This window comes from Haliotis rufescens, unplaced genomic scaffold (genome assembly GCF_023055435.1).
Source record: "Haliotis rufescens isolate VD_foot unplaced genomic scaffold, xgHalRufe1.0.p SCAF_3, whole genome shotgun sequence".
NCBI lineage: Eukaryota > Metazoa > Mollusca > Gastropoda > Lepetellida > Haliotidae > Haliotis > Haliotis rufescens.
The window spans coordinates 8,796,530-8,820,645 of record NW_025964001.1 but is presented as its reverse complement, the minus strand read 5'-3'; the positions used below and the strand labels follow the sequence as shown (position 1 = coordinate 8,820,645).

The 24,116-nt window shown below is 40.7% G+C and overlaps 1 protein-coding gene across 5 annotated transcripts in view; it reads left to right on the top strand.

Annotated features, from left to right (window-relative positions):
- The window catches only part of LOC124140921 (serine/threonine-protein kinase D3-like), a 143,018-nt gene extending 126,700 nt beyond the window's left edge, over positions 1 to 16,318 (top strand). For 4 of the 5 annotated variants that reach the window (XM_046508757.2, XM_046508761.2, XM_046508758.2 and 1 more), the window contains 7 exons: positions 2,451 to 2,555; positions 3,080 to 3,178; positions 4,015 to 4,099; positions 5,522 to 5,597; positions 7,531 to 7,637; positions 9,941 to 10,026; positions 11,269 to 13,370. In XM_046508757.2, the coding sequence (XP_046364713.1) occupies positions 2,451 to 2,555; positions 3,080 to 3,178; positions 4,015 to 4,099; positions 5,522 to 5,597; positions 7,531 to 7,637; positions 9,941 to 10,026; positions 11,269 to 11,463 (753 nt within the window). In that variant the 3' untranslated portion in view covers positions 11,464 to 13,370. Of the gene's footprint in view, positions 1 to 2,450; positions 2,556 to 3,079; positions 3,179 to 4,014; positions 4,100 to 5,521; positions 5,598 to 7,530; positions 7,638 to 9,940; positions 10,027 to 11,268; positions 13,371 to 14,483 lie in introns of those variants that run through there. The other variant, XM_046508759.2, reaches the window with a different exon arrangement.
- Positions 16,319 to 24,116: the final 7,798 nt, after the last annotated feature.

Genomic DNA, 24,116 nt, shown 5'->3' with positions numbered 1-24,116 from the left:
TGATATTTCCATTTTAGTGTTGTAGACAAAGCCTCCTAGAATTATTATATTTTCAGTGTAGAATTTGCATCTGTAGAAAGTCCTGTTACTGTAAATCATGAAATTAATGCGAACATGAAATTAATGCGAAAAATGCAAGTGTCCCTTGCACACATTAGTAATACCCTATTCGACATAATAAGCGCCCCGCTCTAATAAGCGCCCACGGTGACATTTGCTAATCCCAGTTAGCACCCCTTCCAATTGATCAATGTACACAAGACTTATTTTTTCGCGTATAATACGCACTCGTGTGTTATATGCACCCTTAATTATGGACAATTAAATTCTGGAAACATATATCTGTCGTACATACACACTTTAGGCTGTCAGCATAAACCACGAAATTTATCTTTCAACTTTGTTTTTTTACACCAAAATAATATTCTAATAAGAGCCACCTATTTCTAATTTCAAGAGCGCCCTGGGCGCTTATTACGTCGAATACAGTATGTACATTTTTTATCTGGACATATTGGAGTATATTGTCATATCAGGTTAACTGCACGGGGAAACACTGCCAAACGTGTAAGGCTAACACCAACAAAGCTCCCAATAAACAATGCAATTGAGCGCTAGATTTGGACAGTGTGGTCAGTTTGTTGACACATGTTGATCAAGCCGTTGTGATAGTCATGTTGGACGACGTCTTTGTCCCTGGTAAACTTTTCAAATAATCTTATAATTACAAGAAAAACACTGCTCGCCTATGCTGTGAAATGTCCAGTACGGCAACAGCAGTTAAATTGTAGTGAATAGAGGACACTGCTTATTTACGCTCAAAGGATCACGCTCAAAGGATCACGCTCAAAGGATCACGCTCAAAGGATCATGCTCAAAGGATCACGCTCAAAGGATCACGCTCAAAGGATCACGCTCAAAGGATCACGCTCAAAGGATCACGCTCAAAGGATCACGCTCAAAGGAACCCATGTAACAACACTTGGAACCTGTACAATTTTCTTTGGTGACCGGACCCATGTAATTTAAATATGCATTGTTTGGAATTTTCTGCTTTAATTTCATGGAAGTTAGATCACATGTCAAGAAGTTGAAGTTAAGTTTCATTCATTCGAACTGCTATCAGGCCATATTACCATATCATTGAATTCTAAGTTTACAATCTACATTAAGTTCATGATTTACAGTATCTTCTCACTTGTCACTTGAAGACCCAGGTTCGATTCCTGACATGGGTACAATGTGTGAATCCCATTTCTGGTGTCCCTCGGCATGATATTGCTTGAATATTGCGTAAAACATACTCACTCACTCACTCAAAGTTTGAACATTCATTTCTGGCCATCTCTTAAGAAAACTGTAAAACCACTGAAGTGAAAGAGGCTAGTCGTCTTTTTGTTTCTTCCCTAAGCAGACGGCAAGATCGGTGGCTAAATCAGTAACCTCTGCACGGGAATAACCATACCCAAAAGCAGACATCATCTCTACCTGAGATATGATGCTTTGTTCTTCCTCTTGGGATAATTATGCATTGGGTCCCGATCTCACATTCAATAGAGACATTTCCACAAAGATGGTCATGAAGAGACAAATAGGGCACAGAAAACTGTCTTGCTGCACTTTTGAGCCCTTTGCCTCTAATGACGGCCTTCTAAGCTTTTTCCATGCTTTCTGGTGAATATGTCAAATAATTGCCCTTCCCTGATCTGATGGAGCCCTAAAATCTATAAAAACTATCATGACATTAACTTAAAACATCATGAAAATATCCACAGATAGTACTAGTATTAGAGATGGCCCCACTGCTTTTCCATACATTTTATTTTTAGCTAGACTATCATGTGATGATCATGTGATTTTCTGATAGTCGATATCAACACCAAGCAGACGATCCATCCCTCAGTTTTTTTGACAGCACTAAAACCTTTTTAATACGATTTTTTCGTAGTGGTGAGTTATGTCTTAGTGATTTGACTGAACTGATATGTTTCTTAAATGTTATCAATAACTTACGTATTGTAGCTTGATTCTGAGCATATGTTAATTGAGTGGTAGTGGGACAGTGCTTGTTGACAAACAGTCCCAGTCCCAGTGGAAGTACCGCATTCCACATAATTAGCACCCCTTCCGATTGATCAATGTTCACAAGACTTATTTATTCGCGTACAATACGCACTCGTGTGTTATATGCACCCTTAATTATGGGCAATTAAATTCTAGAAAAATATATCTGTCGTACATAAACATTTCAGGCTGTCAGCATAAACCACAAAATTTATCTTTCAACTCTGTTTTTTTTCACCAAAATAATATTCTAATAAGAGCCCCCTATTTTTAATTTCGAGAGCGCCCTGAGCGCTTAATTCGTCGAATACGGTATATGTCGAGCGAAAACATGTGACGGTATGATGTGATATTGGCCCCCTCACCTCCCTCCTCCTGTGTTGCAGATCTTTGTGGTGATGGAGAAGCTGAAGGGAGATATGCTAGAGATGATACTGTCCAGCCCGAAGGGTCGACTCAGTGAGAGAGTCACCAAATACCTCATATCACAAGTAAGAAACCCTTCATGACACCCAAATAGGGGCACAGGATCTCAGTGACACGGGGGACCCAGATGTCTAAAGCGCTCAATTCAAACAGAGTTATGTCCCTTTGGCATGCCAGAATCCTGTGATCACAGGTTTGAATCCCCGATTTGCCCCAGTTTTGACTCTTGGTTTGTGACACTGTATCTGCTCTGATGGATTTCACCAAAGTGATAAATGTTGCAGACCTGCATCAGTGCATGCTTTCCTCGCAGACTGAACTGTGATATAACACCTCCTTGAAGACTGTTCAAGGGATAGTTAAGTCAAACTCCCCTATCAAATCAAGTGGTCCATTTATTTGTAATGAGTCACAGAATTACCTGGATAATGATATTTGTCATCCCTTATCAAGATCATGGGTTTTTTCCCGAGGGGTAAAACTTTAACGTGTAAGTAAAATAATGGCAACTATATTTTTACTTAACATACGTTAACTACAACTCATCTTTTCATTTGTAATTGCTTCAATGACTGTCTTATTCCTTCAGATCCTGGTTGCCTTAAAACACCTACACAACAAGAGCATTGTCCACTGTGATCTGAAGCCAGAGAATGTACTGTTGTCATCGGAGACTGCATTCCCACAGGTACCAACAACATAAGGGAGATAACCCATTTATTCAATCTGTTGTACTAATAGGTGCCAACAACATAATGGAGATAACTCATTTATTCAATCTCTTGTACCAATAGGTACCAACAACAATAAGGGAGATAACCCATTTATTCAATCTGTTGTACTAATAGGTGCCAACAACATAATGGAGATAACTCATTTATTCAATCTCTTGTACCAATAGGTACCAACAACATAAGGGAGATAACCCATTTATTCAATCTGTTGTACTAATAGGTGCCAACAACATAATGGAGATAACCCATATTTTCAATCCCTTGTACCAATAGGTACCAACAAAAAAATGGAGATTACCCATTTATTCAATCTGTTGTACAAATAGGTACCAACAATATGTGCATTTATTCAATCTGACATACCAAGGGCAACAACCAGGGATCCGGAAGTTGGTCTTTGCGCCAGATTTGTCTGATTGTGACTGCAAAATGTCCAATTTGAAATAGTACAAACCAGACAATGTAAAATTTGGTCAACATCAGTCACCACAGGCATACTGACCTACATACTGATAGGTTGAAATTGTATATTGTAATCCAGTGATTGACATTATGAGCATCAATCTACACAATTGGGATGCGATGACATGCATCAACCAAGTCAGCGAGCCCGACCACCCGATCCCATAGTCGCCTCTTACGACAAGCATAGTAGCCTTCAATATCAAGTAGAAGATGCTGTTAGTTTGTTTGCATGAATGACAGACTATGTCAGGATGGGTATTCATGCATGCACCTGGGAAATTAAGGTATTTCCTTCAGGAAGTGAAGTTTCAGTTTATTCTTTCAGGTCAAGTTATGTGACTTTGGATTTGCAAGAATCATTGGTGAAAAGTCTTTCCGTAGATCTGTTGTGGGTACCCCTGCCTATCTTGGTGAGTCCTGTCAGTTGCCTGTTTCTCACATCACTCAGACACATATATGTGCCCACAATCTGCACCATGTCATACCTAAAGACATTACAGATAGTCCCTATTGTTTCCCTGCCTTATGTTTGGCATTAAGGTGATAAAAGAAGGACTGGGCCCCGTTCCCAAAAGCAATCTTAGCGCTGAGATGATCGTAACTCCCATACTTTAACACTGGCCTACGACAGTCATAGCACTAAGATCGCTTTGTGGAACAGGCCTCTGGTCTGCTTGGAGTCTGTATACTGTGTCTTAGTCACAGGCCCTTGTGTCGTTGGTTAAACAAGATATCCTGTTACATCTTTATACAAGGCCAGACCGCTCGCCTTTAACACTATTTCCATAGTAAAATCACAAATCATGCACAAAAACTTCATACCTGCCTTGTCTAGGGTGATTATACTATCGATTCCAGTACATGACACCTCCCAAGTCTTTATTGCTATGAAATAATATCGACCTAAAGCTGTCAACTTGCCACTTTGAAGCCAACTGGGGAGGTGTGGACATTGATATTGAGTCAGCATATTGAGGCTAGGGGTCAGCAGTCATATTAATTTGGAGACACATTTGTTTCAAAATTTACAGGGTATAAGGAAATAATCTTGAATATGACTTTGAACCCCACTCTACCTTACATTTTGCTATCTTGTACAATATTACATTCTAACATCATCTTATTCAATATCTCTGCCCTTAGGATTACACTATGTGGTAAAATGTTGAACAATGTGGGAGCCCCTTGGCTACAATAAGTTGTACAATGCTTCAGTCTTAGGCTAACAGTATGTTAAACAATGTGAAGGCCCCTTGGCTACAGTAAGTTGTACAATGCTTCAGTCTTAGGCTAACAGTATGTTAAACAATGTGAAGGCCCCTAGGCTACAGTAAGTTGTACAATGCTTCAGTCTTAGGCTAACAGTATGTTGAACAATGTGAGAGCCCCTTGGCTACAGTAAGTTGTACAATGCTTCAGTCTTAGGGTAACAGTATGTTGAGCAATGTGAGAGCCCCTTGGCTACAGTAAGTTGTACAATGCTTCAGTCTTAGGGTAACAGTATGTTGAACAATGTGAGAGCCCCTTGGCTACAGCAAGTTGAACAATGCTTCAGTCTTAGGCTAACAGTATGTTGAACAATGTGAGAGCTCCTTGGCTACAGTAAGTTGTACAATGCTTCAGTCTTAGGATAACAGTATGTTGAACAATGTGAGAGCCCCTTGGCTACAGTAAGTTGTACAATGCTTCAGTCTTAGGGTAACAGTATGTTGAACAATGTGAGAGCCCCTTGGCTACAGTAAGTTGTACAATGCTTCTATTCAGTCTTAGGCTTGCAATATGTTGAACAATGCTGACATATTTGGCCTATAGTATGTTGTACAATGTTTCAGCCCCGGAGGTGTTGAAGAGGAAAGGTTACAACCGGTCACTGGACATGTGGTCAGTGGGTGTGGTCGTCTATGTCAGGTATGACACACCTGCCATTAACTCACACAACTGTACACTTGCAGTGATATTATGTTGTACTAGCTGATGACATAGAAGCATTCTTCTCAGAGAAAATATGGGAAGATAAAAAATGCTTATTGTGTGAAAAAAATTGGTGCTTATGTAGAATACTTTTGAAAGGATAGAAAAGGAATTTCCAGAATTTCCATACCGAACTGTATTAGTCGTATTAAGTGCCCAGCGCCAATAAGCACCCTCTGACAACTTCTAGAGCAGTCTGTTATTAATCTGAATAAACAACCCCTACTTAGACTAGAGACCGCCTCTGTGGTCTTGTGGTAGAGCGTCTGCCCGGAGAGCTGAAGGTGCGGGGTTCAATCCTTGGCTGGGTCATACCAAGAGACGTTAAAAGATGGTACTTGTTGTTACCCTGTCTGGCGCTCGGCATCAAGGGGCTAAAACAAGGACTGGTCGGCTCGGAGTCAGTATGCGACATTAACCCAATTTCACCTCACCTCACCTACTTAGACTAACTAGTTACATGACAGTCCTTATTTTATTATATTTTCATGTATATATTAGATTTTTTTTACAGAAAACAGCAGTGCAGAAGGAATATATATAATTGCTGAATAATTATTATTGGAAAACTTTCAGTTTCATCAATGGTTGAGCTAATCCTTTTCACTTCTGTTTGATATCTGAAAACAAATTTAACTTGTGAATGGTTTTAATAAGGGTGCTTATTACAGTGAATATGGTAATGAACGATAGTAACAATCCCCTAAAAACAACAGTACTAGAATATAAGGACTGTCGTCTCTGCTCTTCACTGACCTATTCATGTCTCCATTCTTATCAGAATACCTCAGGTTCAGGCACGTCGATATTGACTCTACCACCAAATATGTGTGCACAGGATATCTGTCATGATGATATATCTGAATGACTTCAGATTTGGGGCACCAACCTCATGAGGGTTCAGGGGAAGAGAGCTCCCAATTTCCTGATGGTTGTAAGAGATAGTCACTGTAGAGGATCTGGTCATGTGTCCATTCAGGGAATGAGAATTTTCTGTGGATCTGTGGATTACAGATTTCCGTGAATTTTGTTATGTCAAGGGTCACTTTTGTGATAAATGCCATTACAATGAAAGCACATACACATTTAATGCCCCCAAACCCCGGTTGACTTTCAGTGAAAAAAAAATCTCGTCCCTGATGATTGCACAGGTGATGACTGTTGGAGAAGGTTGCTGGCTATGTGTCTGTCTCATCAGTCTCTGTCTCATCAGTCTCAGTCTCATCAGTCTCTGTCTCATCAGTCTCTGTCTCATCAGTCTCAGTCTCATCAGTCTCTGTCTCATCAGTCTCAGTCTCATCAGTCTCTGTCTCATCAGTCTCAGTCTCTGTTCCAACAGTCTCAGTCTCATCAGTCTCTGTCTCATCAGTCTCTGTCTCATCAGTCTCAGTCTCATCAGTCTCTGTCTCATCAGTCTCAGTCTCATCAGTCTCTGTCTCATCAGTCTCAGTCTCTGTCTCATCAGTCTCAGTCTCATCAGTCTCTGTCTCATCAGTCTCAGTCTCTGTCTCATCAGTCTCAGTCTCATCAGTCTCAGTCTCATCAGTCCCAGTCTCATCAGTCTCAGTCTCATCAGTCCCAGTCTCATCAGTCCCAGTCTCATCAGTCTCAGTCTCATCAGTCTCAGTCTCATCAGTCTCTGTCTCATCAGTCCCAGTCTCATCAGTCTCAGTCTCATCAGTCCCAGTCTCATCAGTCTCAGTCTCATCAGTCCCAGTCCCATCAGTCTCAGTCTCATCAGTCTCTGTCTCATCAGTCCCAGTCTCATCAGTCTCAGTCTCATCAGTCTCTGTCTCATCAGTCCCAGTCTCATCAGTCTCAGTCTCATCAGTCTCAGTCTTTGATTGTGGATGAATATGACATGTTTCAGTTTAAGTGGCACCTTTCCATTCAATGAAGATGAAGAAATCAGTGACCAAATCCAAAATGCTGCCTTTATGTACCCCCCCAGCCCTTGGAAGGAAATATCTCAGGAAGGTGAGTTGTTAGTTACTTCACCCCCGTGGGGAGTCCACGTTAGAACCGCTCCCCAGAACCTATGCTGGCCGCGAGAGCCAACTTACTGGATTGGGTGATCAGGCTCCGTGACTGAGTTCATTGCTATGGTGTGGATTGTTGCTGACAATATCAATTACTGGATGGTGTGGGTCAGACTTGATTATTTACAGGCCGTCATATAGCTGGAATACTGCTGAGTGCAGCATTAAACAACAAACAAACAGGTTATTTATTGCAGAAATTATGTGTGGAGAATGTTTCCACTGCAGCAGGTTTTAAGGTTGTGTTAGGATGTTAATATATTAAGCCCTTTTCATAATAATCTGGACCGCCACCGTCTCTAACACTGGATGATTTATGTATGAATAATGATTGATCCGTTGGGGTGCTTACATTGTAAGGAATCGGTGATTGATTGTTGGTGTCAGTAACTCAGGCATGCAAATTGGTACTAGCCAGTTTTTCTAATGTTTCGACCGCCTCCGTGGTCTAGTGGTAGAGCGTCCGCCCGGAGAGCGGAAGGTCCAGGGTTCGATCCCCGGCCGCGTCATACCAAAATACGTTAAAAGATGGTACTGGTTGTTACCCTGTCTGGCACTCGGCATTAAGGGGCTAAAACAAGGACTGGTCGGCTCGGAGTCAGTGTACTGTGTCTGAGTGGGGTATTCATGTTAAACTGGTGCATGGTATCTCAGTGAGCTAGCACTATAAATCGGCATCAGTCCGGACTAGCACAAGCAGCCACACAAACACATACACACACATGCATGTCGCTATATAAGTGCAATAATCTTGGACGCGACGTTAAACCCAATTTCACCTCACCTCATAATAATCTGTAGTGTTTGAAAAAGAAAGTTAAGTCCCCTGAACACACTGGATGGACCAGAGTTATAAATAGTGTTAAAATCAATAGAGAATGCAAGCGTTGTGTGTGAGAGCAGGAAAACATATTTAGAATCTCATCAGCTACTGTATAAATCAGCTGACGATCACCATTGCTAAGTTTGTACCTGTTATGTGCAGCAATAAGGTTGCATTGCCAAGGTGCAACTCTCTCAACTTTGTAACAGGAATTCTTAATAAGAAGATAAACAAACAAATAAACAAAGAGCCCTCACAATCAATCTTTGCAATGTGAAGCATCTCAAATCCATACATACATCCTCTGGTTCTCCTCTGTGTCGAGACCAGGACACAGGGTCAAGGGTGTGTACACTATGGAAGACCAAGTGTACCAGGTGATCCATTGTCAGTGTGTGAGATGGCAAATATGTTCTCTCTGTGCAGCTATCGATGAGGAGACATCCCTTGTCAGTGTGTGAGATGGCAAACATGTTGTTCTCACTGTGCAGCTATCGATGAGGAGACATCCCTTGTGAGTGTGTGAGATGGCAAACATGTTGTTCTCACTGTGCAGCTATCGATGAGGAGACATTCCTTGTTAGTGTGTGGGGCGGTCGGGTAGCCTAGTGGTTAAAGCGTTCGCTCATCACGCCGAAGACCCGGGTTCGATTCTCGACATGGGTACAGTGTGTGAAGCCTCTTTCTGGTGTCCCCCGCCGTGATATTGCTGGAATACTGCTAAAAGCGGCGTAAAACCATACTCACTCACTCCTTGTTAGTGTGTGAGATAAGTTCATACTATCAGTTGTAGCAGTACCATTTTATGCATCCCAACAGGGACGAAAAGCGACATGCATGTGCGTGTATGTGTTTGTGTGGCTGCTTGTGCTAGTCCGGACTGATGCCGATTTATAGTGCTAGCTCACTGAGATACCATGCAGCAGTTTAACATGAATACCCCACTCAGACACAGTATACTGACTCCGAGCCGACCAGTCCTTGTTTTTAGGTATAAAACCTAATGTGGGACGCATAAAACCCCATGTACCCCTTGTGAAACTGCTACAACAAATTTATGTTAAAGACATTTTTTTAATCTGATATTGTAAAAGAATCTAAACGAATTCAAAATTGATAGCAAACAGCTGTTCCATTGAGCTGTGGTTAACCTGTGCTTTGTCACGTGACTTTCATTGACTCGGGAAAAGTGTGCGTCTTTTTGCAACGAAGCTGGGTATAAGGGATTTATTCTCCCACTTAGAAATCCATGTGCAGCCGGTGTTTTTCACGGCGGGGTATTAGGGATTTATTCTCCGGCTCAGAAAATTATTTCCCTCCCAGGTGGGATACACAGTATTTTATTAAGATCACATGAACCAATCAGATCTTATCATTCTGTCGTGGAGATATGATAAATGGTTTTGTTTTCTCTGCAGCTATTGATGTCATCAGCAACCTCCTGCAGGTTAAGATGAGGAAGAGATTCACTGTCGACAAGTCTCTCTGTCACGTCTGGCTTCAGGTATTGCACCATACACATCACACACATGGTTTGGATGTGTATAAGGTTCTGGTACATGCAACAGTATAATAAAACTTGCCCTTGGGTATTACGAGTGAAAATATAGGCCCCAAGCAAACTATGCTTTTTGAAAGAGGCGATTAAATTGATCGGGAGGTCACACACAGTGACTTGGTTGATTGAATGTTATTACAACCCAATTGTGTGGATCGATCTTCATGATATCAATCACTGGATTGTCAAACTTGATTTTTGTACATACCGCAGCAGTCTGGCTGAAATATTGCAGACCCTGCCATAAACAACCCACCCTCATACATATATGATAGGGAGGTTTTAATCCTTCCATAATACACAAAACTAATTCTCATAACATGTCAGGAGTGAAGTATTTACCATATTCGACGTAATAAGCGCCCTGCTCTAAGAAGCGCCCACTGCAATATTTGCTAATATATTGGCTAGTGAACAATCCCAATAAGCACCTCTTCTGATTAATCAATGTACACAAGACTTATTTATTTGTGTATAATACGTACTCATGTGTTATGAGTCCCCACAGTTTGCTTTACACAGTTTTACTTGCAAGGATTCAATAGTCAAAGTTTTTAAATCCCAGTTCTGCTCAGATTACACTCGTTGGTCTGTCAGCTCCATACAATGCTCATGGGATTTTCCAAAGAGTTAATATCTACAACCTGTGTTATTTTCAAGGTTCCTTCTGTGTTAAGCTTACTACCAAGATATATCTGAAACAATGTTTAAATCAGTGTCAAACCAAACTCTCGTCCTCATTCAAATCCAGTGGTACATGTATTTGTAAGGACTTCTTTGAGAGGCATTTAGAAGTTGGAGTTCTTAGTAAGGATAAGATATATGGCTATTTTGTAAGGAATGCTAGAATGGCCTGGATTATGATCCTTACTTTGTCGCATGTAATCCAGTGCTGGTGGAACAGGCAGTGTGAAACCCAACTCACAGCCAGTGTGAAACCCAACTCACAGCCAGTGTAAAACCCAACTCACGGCCAGTGTGAAACCCAACTCACGGCCAGTGTAAAATCCAACTCACAGCCAGTGTGAAACCCAACTCACAGCCAGTGTGAAACCCAACTCACAGCCAGTGTAAAACCCCACTCACAGCCAGTGTGAAACCCAACTCACAGCCAGTGTGAAACCCAACTCACAGCCAGTGTGAAACCCAACTCACAGCCAGTGTAAAACAGTGGTTTATTTGTTACAGGATTACCAGACTTGGTGTGACCTGCGTATTCTGGAGACCCAAGTCGGCTTGCGCTATCTCACCCATGAATCAGACGACGAAAGATGGGAACAGTGGCGCCGAGAAAAGAATCTCAAACTTTGGCCTGAGGTCGGACAGAAAGGTGTGAATGAAACGTATAACCTCAGCAAGTTGCGTGACAAACCCAAGTCTTGAGATCTGTTCACGTAGATAGTAACTGATATTCTGTGACCTTGACCTCTCATTGTGACCTTGACCTCACAATGTGTCCTTGATAACTTGGAGGATGGGAGCCCAGCGCAGTGATGCAGAACGTGGTGGATTGGGCTTGCAAGATCAGGTTCAACGATCTGCTAGAAGTCATGTTTATGTTTTGAACTCTGAACTTGTATGTGTCAATATTGTGTGAATGATTGTTAAATTTGGGATGCACCGAAGTCCTGCATTCTACCAAAGCCTTGCTCTACTTTACGAACTTGCTGTCGTATGTCTGTCTGTTTGTCTGTTGATCTTTGCTGGTCACATACCCTGGAATACTCTCACACCATCTTTTCTTCTTGGCAGCATAGACTTATGGTTAACAGTCCTTGTTAATACAGGCATGATATTGAAATCGGGCATTGGTAGTAAATATCTCCGAGGTAGCATCAAGACAAGCTTCCTCAAAAGTGCTTACAGAAAACCTAGATCGCCCCAAAAGAAACAATAAGCTGAGTCAGTGATAATAAGGACTTGATAAAAACACGCACAAACAAATGTGGGACGGAACTGAGAAAAAATGTGGACATTTGTGTGTATATCGGGTATGGTTGAGTTCTGCATAATGAAGGCTGCTCAGACGGCAGTTTTTTGTCAATAAAAATGATTGTCAGGGATGGAAAATTAGTACCGGTGCTTCCTGTAGATCAGTAGTGTTCTCTTTCTCACAAGAACAAGCTCATTTTGACTGAAAGTTAAGTGTTACTGCTTTTTGAGGTGGCTGAGTCCACCCAAACTGTTGTATAGATCCTGCCAGCTGACATCTTAATCAAATGTGTATATAGTCATCTCATTTTCTCCTGAACAGTTTGCAGTGCTGTATTGGTTAGGGATGGACCTGTCTCCATGGTGCCAGACCGGGGCAGGGTTCCGTTAAGCAGTTCTAACAAATGAAAGTCAGTCTTGGAGTAATGATTGTTGTAGCACAAAGATTACTTTCTGGAACAGGGTCAGGTCTTGATTATGTCCTGTGTGGAATCAGTCATTGTGTATGCGGAAATCGACTGCAAGAGGAATCTACTATCTGAAGTATTCATGGCTGTCGGCCATTGTTTTTGTGTACAATTCCAGTTGAATATTGCTGTAAACTTTTGATCAAAGCTACTAAACCCAGATCAATTTACCTTATTTAGTCTGTTAAGAATGCAAACTCTTATCAATTCAGTTTACATTTAGACCCATTCTGTACAATAGGCCAGGTTGGCTCTTATTTCTAGATCTTTCCTTTAGATTTCTCCGGTACCTATGATGAGAAGGTACAGCTTAGCTTTGTGAACAGTCAACTCTAGTGGAGAGAAATCATTAGCTAACCCAGCTCTTAATAGAGGAAATACGCTATCTTCTTCTTTTACAGACTAGAAGAGTGAAAAGACGTGAAAAATGCAGTTTGAATCAAAATTTGTTATTTGTAAACTATCTTTTTAAGAAATGTAGCCTCAAAGCAACTGATTTTTAGATTTGTATTTTGCTTCCTGTCACATTGCCCCAGAAATTTGATAAAACAAGGAACTAAGTTGATCTGGCCTGTACATCCATCCTGGTTCTGTCTGTATAACACAGGATATAGCTGAGGTAATAGAACATGTAGAACATATTGGTCATAGTTCTAATTATCAACTCCATTGGTTAATTTTATTTGTAATATTCTTGAAGAACTGGAATTTACTTGTGCAACATTGAACTAACAAAGAACAATGGTAGGGACTGTTAGTCAAGTCGTATATACCATATTCGACGTAATAAGCGCCCCGCTCTAATAAGGGCCATGGCCATATTTGCTAATATATTGGCTAGTGAACAATCCCAATTAGCACCCCTTCCGATTGATCAATGTACACAAGACTTATTTATTCGCGTATAATACGCACTCGTGTGTTATTATTATGCACCCTTAATTATGGGCAATTAAATTCTGGAAAAATATATCTCTCTTATATAAACATTTCAGACTGTCAGCATAAACCATGAAATTTATCTTTCAACTCTTTTTTTTTTCACCAAAATAATATTCTAATAAGAGCCCACTATTTCTAATTTGAGAGCGCCCTGAGCGCTTATTACGTCGAATACAGTATATCATAACTGATGTAAACATTTTGTGAACAGAAATTATTCCATCCTCCGTATCTGAGCTCTATCAGAGTAGGGATCATCGTGAATGAAACATGTTTGTGGAGTGGTTTGAAGGCCAGTAGGCAAATGTTTTAGCAGTCCATGACATTTAGATGGCACAATGTTAGCAAAACATGTGCAACATGTTAGACTGATCTGGTGATGTTTGTAACTTCTGCTAATCATTGTCATCACAAAATAATTGTTTTGTAGACTTAATAAACACACACATCTCATGCATGAGAATGTATTAACTGCAGAAGAACAACCGTTTCATTACTTGGACCAGAGATTTCTTCTGTTGAACCTTGTAGTTTACTAAATAATCAATGTTTTATAGGTAATGAGAAATAGCGAAAACAATTCAAATAGTATTTTTTTTTACGCTGATTTAGAAGCAAATGAACCTTACAGTTCTGTACTGATGGCCAGTGGGTAGCCTTGTGGTTAAAGTGTTAGCTCAGCGTGCCAGTAGGTCTGGGGTTGATTCCTCACAAGGTTAGACATGGGCACTTGTCCTATGCCTTGATATGGCAGAAATATTACCAAGAAGTGCATGATAAACTCACTCACTCAGTCTATGCCTAGACCCCATTCCACAAAGTGATTTTAGCCCCATGACTGTTATAATTCTGTTGAGGTATTGGAGTTACGATTATCTTAATGCAATGACTGCTTTGTAGAACATTGCTTAAGACATAAGTCTGTGTACTCGTTCTAAATATATAAATAGGTTGGCTAAAGAGAACTGCACAAATGTCACTTTTGGCAGATGGATGAGAAATACCATACTTAAATCAAAGATTTTATACACCTTTAAATGCACTTTTTCTTTTTTTGATCAGTGATGGTTTCAATTACCCAGCCATGATGCCTGACTAGTCCTGGTATTGACAGACATGGCAAAGGGCTTGTAGCTGTTGGTCCAGATGTAATCGTCAGACTACAGATGCATGGGAGACAAACACTGGCAGCTGTTTACGACAGCTTCTAGGATATGTTCACCTTGCATTGTTGTGTTAATGTGAGAATGGTTCGATGGGTGATGTGGTTTTTTCCGTTTGGGTTGACTCCACTGATGGATTTCGACTGAATTTATACTTTTTACCCACTTTGTAATAAAACATTTGATGACATGATTTTAACATATAATTTTATCTGTTTAAGATTTTTATGTCTTAAAAGTGATACTTTGATCAATTGTTTTTTTATGAGATATTACCAAAATGATTTACTTTGTGGAAAGTTTGTCTCTTTATCTGACATTCTAATCTTCAAGATGCTGCTTCAGATATGATTTCTTTGGTAATTGTATAGAATATATAGCTGTTTCCATGACATTGTCTTTCACAAACAGTATGTACATAACCACTTTTTTCAAGACTAACGCCTTTTTTAGCCCATAAACTGTATTTATTCATATTTTAAACACAAGTACAAGTACTTAGTATCACAGTATTTGACCTGATTAGCATTACTCAAACAGAAGTTCAGTCCCAAAAAGGTTACCTGCTAAAAATAGAATAATCAGAATGTGCCAGGAAAAGACTTCTACACATCACAAAAATGTTGTTTGTGAAGCTTGTGAATTAAAGCCACCACAATTAGACAAAAAAGTTGTATTTAATTGAAACAAGATTGGAATTATAACAGCTGTGATGTCAATTGAGTCAAATACTGTATTCTTTGTACGAAATGTAAAGAACAGTTAATAGTCAGTCTTTTGAAATTGTGCATTATGTATTCATCAACTGATAAATATTTGAAAAATCCCACCTGTATTTTAGATACATTTAAACAATGAAACTTTCATAGTTATGTTTTTATATATATGGTTGTCTTTTAGAGTTTACACATTTTATATGTCTATTGTTCATGTCTCAGCAAGATCTGTGCTCTCCTGATACCAAAAACTGACGAATATACCTTATACAATTGTACCTTAAACAGTCCAGACCAACGTCAATACTTCATGGGTGTGTATTAGGGCTGGGACGAGTCCAAATGTACTACCCTGGTACCAAACCCCCTATTACCCGACCCTACTGGGTACCCACTGTAGGTCTCAAGAGTTGGGAACAAAATGTCTGATTGGGAATTGTTTTACCGCAGCCCTGGCTAAAACTATTTAGATACTTGTACAAAAGGATCAGATCATGCATACACTTTATCATTACTTAAAGATACATAAGTAAAAAATAATTAGGTGAAGAAATGCGATCATTGGCGACTTGAAGTGTAACCACTGAGTTTTGGTCATTAAACAATATATCACGTGACTAACCACGGGTCCGGGTAGTATTGTGGGTACCCGGGTCCACCCAGGACCCACCCGACTCGAGTACCGGAGTTTCACGTCCAAGCCCTAGCGTGTATACAAGATGTTCCTCCAGTACCTTGAAAAACATATGCACTTTGCTGTGTGCTTGTATCAAGCCATGGCCTGGTTCCTGTGAGTCCTTTGACCAGTTACATGACATCAATATTTTTGGTGCATGTTAGGGCTGGGACGAGTCCAAATTTACTAACTGGGTACCTGACACCCAATTACCCGGCCCTACCCGGATACCCACTATAGGTCTCAAGAGTTTGGGGGGGGGCACGGGTGGCCAAGTCGTCTAAGGCGCCGCGATTCGCTGTGCAGAGTTGCGTCCCTTGGGCACGCCAGAAACATATGATTGTGGGTTCGAATCCAGGTTCGCCCCGATTATGTTTCTAGGTTTGTCAGCACCATACCCGTGCTCGTGGGTTTCACCGAAGTGGTTAACGTCTAAGACCTGCATCACTTCGAGCTTTCCTCCCACATTAAGCTGACATGCCGTTATATGACTGGAATACTGTTAAAAGTGGCGTTAAACCAAACTCACTCACTCACTCACTCAAGAGTTGGGTACAAAATGCCCGAATGGGAATTGTTTTACCGTAACCCTGGCAAAAACTATTTAGATACATGATCATGTATACACTGCAGTTGATAGACCCTTTATGCTTACTCGAACATATAAAAGTCAGAACGAATGCCTGCATAGTGGGAAAGAAATGTGAACATTAGCTATACTTGTAGATTAACCATTGAGTTTTATTGTTAATGTCATTAAACAGTATGTCACGCGACTAAACATGGGTCCGGGTACTCATGTGAGTACCTGGGTCCTACTCAGGACCCACCCGACGAGAGTACCCGAGTTACCTGTCCCAGCCCTAGTGCATGTGCACGATCTCCTCTACACATTGCTTTGATATCAGGCTGTGGTAGATGTAGGTTTGCACAAGGTACATATACGGAGTAGGGTTCATTTGACCTCCGTCAGTTACACACCAACCCATTATATTACCTGTCTGAAAATTGACATGTGTGAATATTAGTCTTGCCATATGCATTCCGTGGTGGAGGGACATTGTGTGTCCCATGCAGTATTGACGATGAGGCCAGGCGTCTCTAAGGGCCACACAGTGTGGGTGGGGGCATGTGTTGGGGGTGGAGGAATGAGGGGGTAGATGGGAATGAGGGGGTAGATGGGAATGAGGGGTAGATGGGATATGCTAAATAAATCTCTTGGGGCATGATTGTCTTGGATAGTTGCAAAACTATTGAATATTTACAGAACTCTAAGTAATGGACAGCATATCCTCAAATAATAATTGGGGAATTGGTGGGTAGGGCGGGATGTTGCAGTATTGGGGGGTGTTGAGGTAGGGTGGGGTGTAGTGGTAGGGTGGGGTGTTGTAGGGTGGGATGTTGAGGTAGGGTGGGGTGTTGTGTTAGGGTTGGGTGATGCTGTAGGGTGGGGTTTAGTGGTAAGGCAGGTTTAGTAGTAGGGTGGGGTGTTGTGGTAGGGTGGGGTGTTGTGGTAGGATGGGGTGTTGTGGTAGGGTGAGGTGTTGTGGTAGGATGGGGTGTTGTGGTAGGGTGAGGTGTTGTGGTAGGGTGGGGTGTTGTGGTAGGGTGGGGTGTTGTGGTAGGGTGGGGTGGGGTGTTGTGGTAGGGTGGGGTGTTGTGGTAGGGTGGGGTGTAGTGGTAGGGTGGGGTGTTGTAGGGTGGGGTGTTGTGGTAGGGTGGGGTGTAGTGGTAGGGTGGGGTGTTGTGGTAGGGTGGGGTGTTGTAGGGTGGGGTGTTGTGGTAGGGTGGGGTGTAGTGGTAGGATGGGGTGTTGTGGTAGGGTGAGGTGTTGTGGTAGGATGGGGTGTTGTGGTAGGGTGAGGTGTTGTGGTAGGGTGGGGTGTTGTGGTAGGGTGGGGTGTTGTGGTAGGGTGGGGTGGGGTGTTGTGGTAGGATGGGGTGTTGTGGTAGGGTGGGGTGTTGTGGTAGGGTGGGGTGTTGTGGTAGGGTGGGGTGTTGTGGTAGGATGGGGTGTAGTGGTAGGGTGGGGTGTTGTGGTAGGGTGGGGTGTTGTGGTAGGGTGGGGTGTAGTGGTAGGGTGGGGTGTTGTAGGGTGGGGTGTTGTGGTAGGGTGGGGTGTTGTGGTAGGGTGGGGTGTTGTGGTAGGGTGGGGTGTAGTGGTAGGGTAGGGTGTTGTAGGGTGGGGTGTTGTAGGGTGGGGTGTTGTGGTAGGGTGGGGTGTAGTGGTAGGGTAGGGTGTTGTAGGGTGGGGTGTTGTGGTAGGGTGGGGTGTTGTGGTAGGGTGGGGTGTTGTGGTAGGGTGGGGTGTAGTGGTAGGGTAGGGTGTTGTAGGGTGGGGTGTTGTGGTAGGGTGGGGTGTTGTGGTAGGGTGGGGTGTTGTGGTAGGGTGGGGTGTTGTGGTAGGGTGGGGTGTAGTGGTAGGGTAGGGTGTTGTAGGGTGGGGTGTTGTGGTAGGGTGGGGTGTAGTGGTAGGGTGGGGTGTTGTGGTAGGGTGGATAGCTTAAGCAACTCCAGGACCTTTTAGGGAAGGGGATAGGCTATAAATAGCATCCTTGGAATTGTCTTTGCCTGAGTATTTTACATAGTACAAACATATAAGACTCAAAAGCAAAATGACTTGTATATGCAACACTGATTCAGATTTAGTTGTGTTTGTGCCAGAAAACATATGTGTGTGATATTTAGGTGGGGTGTTTGTCTTTATTCAAGAGAGACAATGATACAACCAAATGCAAGTATACCTGGATTCATTGATATATTCCCAACACATTGGTATAGATATTTTACCGAAAAAGTTTGACTTCATTCATAATTGTCTTTTCATATTTACTGCATATTAAGATTCATTGAACATGAATGAGTTAAAAACAAAGGATTATTGATGAAGTGTAGGATTTGCATTAACACTTATTGTTTTTTACATACTGGTCGAAATTTGGATTAAACAGTCAAATTGCTACCAAGTGAAATATTTTGATGTTTTGAGATGGAACTGGTTATGCCTACACTGACTGTATTCCATGTTTTAAGTACCCAGGACACATGGAGGATTTCCAAGGAGATGTGTGTGAAGTGAAGACTTCCTTTTCCACTTTGTGATATTGGGAGACTGCACCACAATCGTGTACCATATCCAGGCTAGATGTGTTCCTTGTCTGGTCGGACAGATTAACTATAGTAATATGAAAGAATCAGGTGGCCCTTAACTTCTTTTGAGTAGTATAGAAACATCTCTGTGAAATATGGTAGTCATTAACTGGAATTGTTATTCTTAATAACAATTGAGACTTGAATCAAACTTGAATCACAAGCTCACCCAAGCCGTCTCCCTGTAATTTGCTTAAAGCTTCTTGCATAATAGGAACTCATAAATTAAGGAGGAATGTCTTATGTTATCTGAATAAACACAAAGGAGTGGGGCAGGGGGAACGAGAGCTTATGTTGTCATAGCATACAGTGTGAATTTGTGATGGTTTTATCCGCGGAATATATGATGGTTATGATAGTTTGGACTCGTTGGTGTACAGGAAGTTGGCAGCCTGATGGGTTGGGCGTTCCATCATAATAAGGTAACATGTTGATTCGACTGGGTAATGTGTCAAGCTCATTGATTCTTCCCACCGAAATATAGCTGCAATATTGCTTACAGCGATATGAGGTCAGCAACTGCTGCTGTGTGTGTCATGGAGATGACAGAAGCAGCTGTCCACCGATTGTGTGTACTGTTCTGAAATCGAATGATGTATATGTATAATCTGACTTGAAGCGACTGCGATGCGTCTAGCCAGCGGTTTGTGCTGGCTGTAGTCGTATCCAACGTTATCCCACTGCATAAGAGTTTATTGAAAGTTAATATAGAGATATATAGTATGTTGTTGTGTATTAATATTTTAACCTCATACAGTTTGTCATGATGTAAAACTTTCATCCACTTTTCACCGTCATTGAGATACTGGCCCAGGGAGATATAAGTTCCACAAATTATGAGATTTTTTTTAGAAAATTGATTTACCAAGTGTGATATATTAAGCGCTTACTTTTGCATAAGTTGCATCAAATAATGTATTATTACAGATTTATGTCATATGATTGATAGGATAGATTTTGTTATTACCATCTTTGAACATCCTTGTCATGATATTGCCAAGTAATACTCACATATAAAAGTTGTAATTTTAATATCACTGTTTATGTCCACATTACATGTTAACACGGTGTGTGGTCTCCGATGTTAGTAATAGTGCTTTTGATGGGGATCTTGTGGCAACAATGGCTGCCGAGTAAGTGTGGATAGAGCCAGCATGTTTAGTCTATCATGTTGATGGGTGTATTTGCGAGCTATCATTTATTATGGAGTCTGGGTGGAGAGATTTGGGGAGGGTGACCCAGGGGGTCGGCAATTTGTGAAATACACAGAGATCTTCAACCATCATTTGTCACAGTCTGTGTGGAGAGATTCAGGAAGGGTGCTTCTAAAAAGTCATGAAAGTTCGAGGACGGTCCATCCCCGATTATCTGTGTATTATATCTCCATCCTATTTTGATAAATACCCTTGAACCTTGCCTCCATAGCTTCACTTTGGAAGTGACATCACCAGCTCAGACTCTCCCCATCTTGCTTGAAACCAACAACCAATCAAAGTGACTCTTCTTACTGATGGTTTTGCATGCATTTGCTTTCAAACTTGAAGCCTCGCATGAGCAAGCCCTCCGTACATTCAATCAAAGACTAAAATTGATCCTTTAACTGGAAAAAAAGTGTATTCTTGAGTATTAACATTGGGGCCTATCCTTGAGTGATCAGGCGTTCCCAGTTGTTTTAGGGGCATTCTCATCCTGGTGACATATCACCACTTGATCCAATCATGAAAGCACGGTGTATTTGATTGGCCGGCTATGTTTAGCATTCATTCAAATCTGTCCCAAAATGCATCTGTGATGGTGAATCAAGGGTATTCATAGAAGGATTGAAATGTAATACACTGAAGAATCTCAAGGATGGGCCCTGGGCCCCGTTCCACAAAGCGATCTTAGCGCTATGATTGTCGTAAGTCAGTGGTAAAGAATGGGAGTTACGATCGACTTAGTGCTAAGATCGCTTTGTGGAACGGGGCCCTGTTCCACAAAACGATCAATGACATTTTATTCCTGTTTTAGGGTATTAGAGTTATGAAAGTCAAAGCATTAATATCACTAGGTGGAAGGGGCCATGGTACAATATTAGTTACCTGTATTGAGTAAATATTCAGTTACAGTTTAGACTTTAGGAACATATAGCCAAGATATTTCTCAATACATCAATAACAAGCATTCACTTGGACCCTTAATTGTTGAGTCTATAATCCTTTACAGCGCTTAATACATCAGATTTGGTATTCCATGTTCAAGGTGTGCGAGATCCTGCAAGTCGTTTGTCTGTTTCTCTAGTGCTAATTAGTGGGTATCTCTATTTATGGTATGATTGACCTTCGTTTGCTGTGACCTTGGTGTCGACAGAGCTGTAGAGAGATGACACACTGCATTTATTTCTCTGTGTATATTTTGTTGTCAGAAATATGCATGCCTTATTATTGAGTTGATTACTTACGTATGATGCATAATCAAACAATATTTTATCCTGTAGCAGAGTATGATTTCTTGATGCATGTCGTAGCTGATTGATAGTAGCATTGTTAATAATCTTGTTACAGAATATTTAAATTGAATATGCCATATTATATTTTCAGAACACATTTATAGATGAGATCTATTGACTGTTTACTTCCTGGTGAAATATACTAATATTGGGAAATAATATTTTCTGAATTCAAAATCAAAAGCAGGTCAATGTCTCCCTGAATGATATATTTTCAGGATTCTAAATCATGATCTGTGTAACTATTATTTTGTTACTAAAACATAAATTGGTGTTTGGACATTAGATCTGTAATATTGTTTATATACCCTGCAGAAGAAATCACAAAGCGTACATTATTTTTAACAAACTGCATGTCCTGTGTGAATTACAATTAGATTGACAGAATGACGAGACTGCCTTCCATGCTTTCAACAGGGAACCTGATACGACAATCACTAGGTCAAGTTAGCATTATTAATATCTAAATTCAATATAGTTATCATTTTCTTTACATTGGAAACAAATTGTTATTTCTTTTACAAGTTATATGAATTCTAGAGATATTATTTACCAAAGTAATACATACATGGTAATAATTCGTGAGTTAATAAATAGATATGTGATCATTATGCATAATTAGAATAGAATAAAAATAATTAAAATTCTGCTGATTCGCCAGAAGTATTACAAGAAGTTAACTGTTTACATTTCTTCTAATTTTGAAGGCATAGTCACAATGTTTTGTCCTGGATCAAGCTGATACATGCAATGCGTGTCCATCAGTGGTATTGTATAGGTTATTTAGATGCGTAGTAAGTAGTCCAACTAACATTGCCAAAATACACATTTAACACTTTGATTTTTTGATGGTGCATAAAATAACCAACAAAAACATACTTGATGTATTATTTTTATCTTGCAATATAGCCTCATATCATTGAATGGAACCTTTGCAATAGCAGTGAAAATGTTTAGTAAAATTGAGAACAACATTCCTGAAATGTTATATGTGAAAATGAATTACTCAAAGTATATATAAGAATCTCATTGTGTTTAGAAAGATTGTGTAGGTATCTTGGCTTCTGATAGATTGGTCTCTTTTTATGTAATTTTATTGGAGTGAAAGTATCTTCATTCATAGAAACAGTACTTCTCATGATTTCATTGTGTTCCAGTCTTGACATAAAGAATATGAACTATTTGTGTGTGTGTTTTCTTTTCCATCATTTCACCATCACTGAATTGAATCGCTGAATTGATTCACTGAATTCATGTTGTTAATGTTGCAATCAGCAATATTACAGATATATCATGGCGGACCAGACAAACCTGTGATTGATAGTGTTGTCAATGTCACACACAGTCAGGGCCTGACTACCCAATTTGTTTGTCGCTTCTAATGACAAATATATTTTGTTTGTTTGTTTGTTGTTTAACGCCGCACTCAGCAATATTCCAGCTATATGATGGGGTCTGTAAATAATTGAGTCTGGACCAGACAATCCGGTGATTGACATCATGACCAACGATCCATGCAATTGGGATCTATGACATGTATCAACCAAGTCAGCGAGCCTGACCACCCGATCCCGTTAGTCGCCTTTTATGGCAAGTATGGGTTGCTGAAGACCTATTCTACCCTGGAATCTTCACGACAAATATAGGTTACTGGGGACATATAGAGAATCTCACCCGAGTGTCTTTTGATATCAAATATATCAACACGAGTTGAAAAATTCTGAGGCTTGCCAAGGATTTTTGCCACTTTTATCAACGGGTGTTGATATATTTGAAATCAAAAGACACAAGGGTGAGATTTTATTTATCATCCAACATCATTCTTCCAACTTTTTCAGTTTGTAGACAGTAATTAGCAGTGTCTTCACTGTAAAAAAGTACTGCTAACAGCTTCAGTAGCAGAGCCATTAGTGATGTCATTTGATTGTGACGTCAATGTAACCAGTGACGTCACAATGGTTTGCAAAGCATTATGATGTAATTTCATTGCAGCGATATCTACAGTGTAGATATGGCTTGATCTAATCCAAGCGATATCTCCTGTTTTGGATGATAAAACCTGGTATGCCCACAGGGATTTTAATGGTTTAAGAATACAGTGACGAGAATGGATATTTCCCTTTTCAGCTGGAGAGTGCTCCATAATTTGGGGGTGTTTATGAGGGAAGCCATCAGATTTTAACAAATTTGTGGTCACTAATATTTGCGGAAATTCGCGGATCCGCAGAAGATTCTCATCCCTGAGAATACCCAGTACCTGATTTACCCCAATTTGTGGTTATTAGCACTGTATCCATGCTCATGGGTGTCACTAAACTAGTATCCATCTATGACCTGCCTCACTTCCAGTTGACAGACTGTGTGTGATAGGTTCACCTCACTCACTCTTCAGCAAGGACTGAAGCAGGCTTTGACAAATGTAACTTTTCAAGGTAGTCAACACTCAACCACTGCCCTCACAGAAAGTCTTCTAGTGACTTGGGTCTTATTTCAGTTACATAT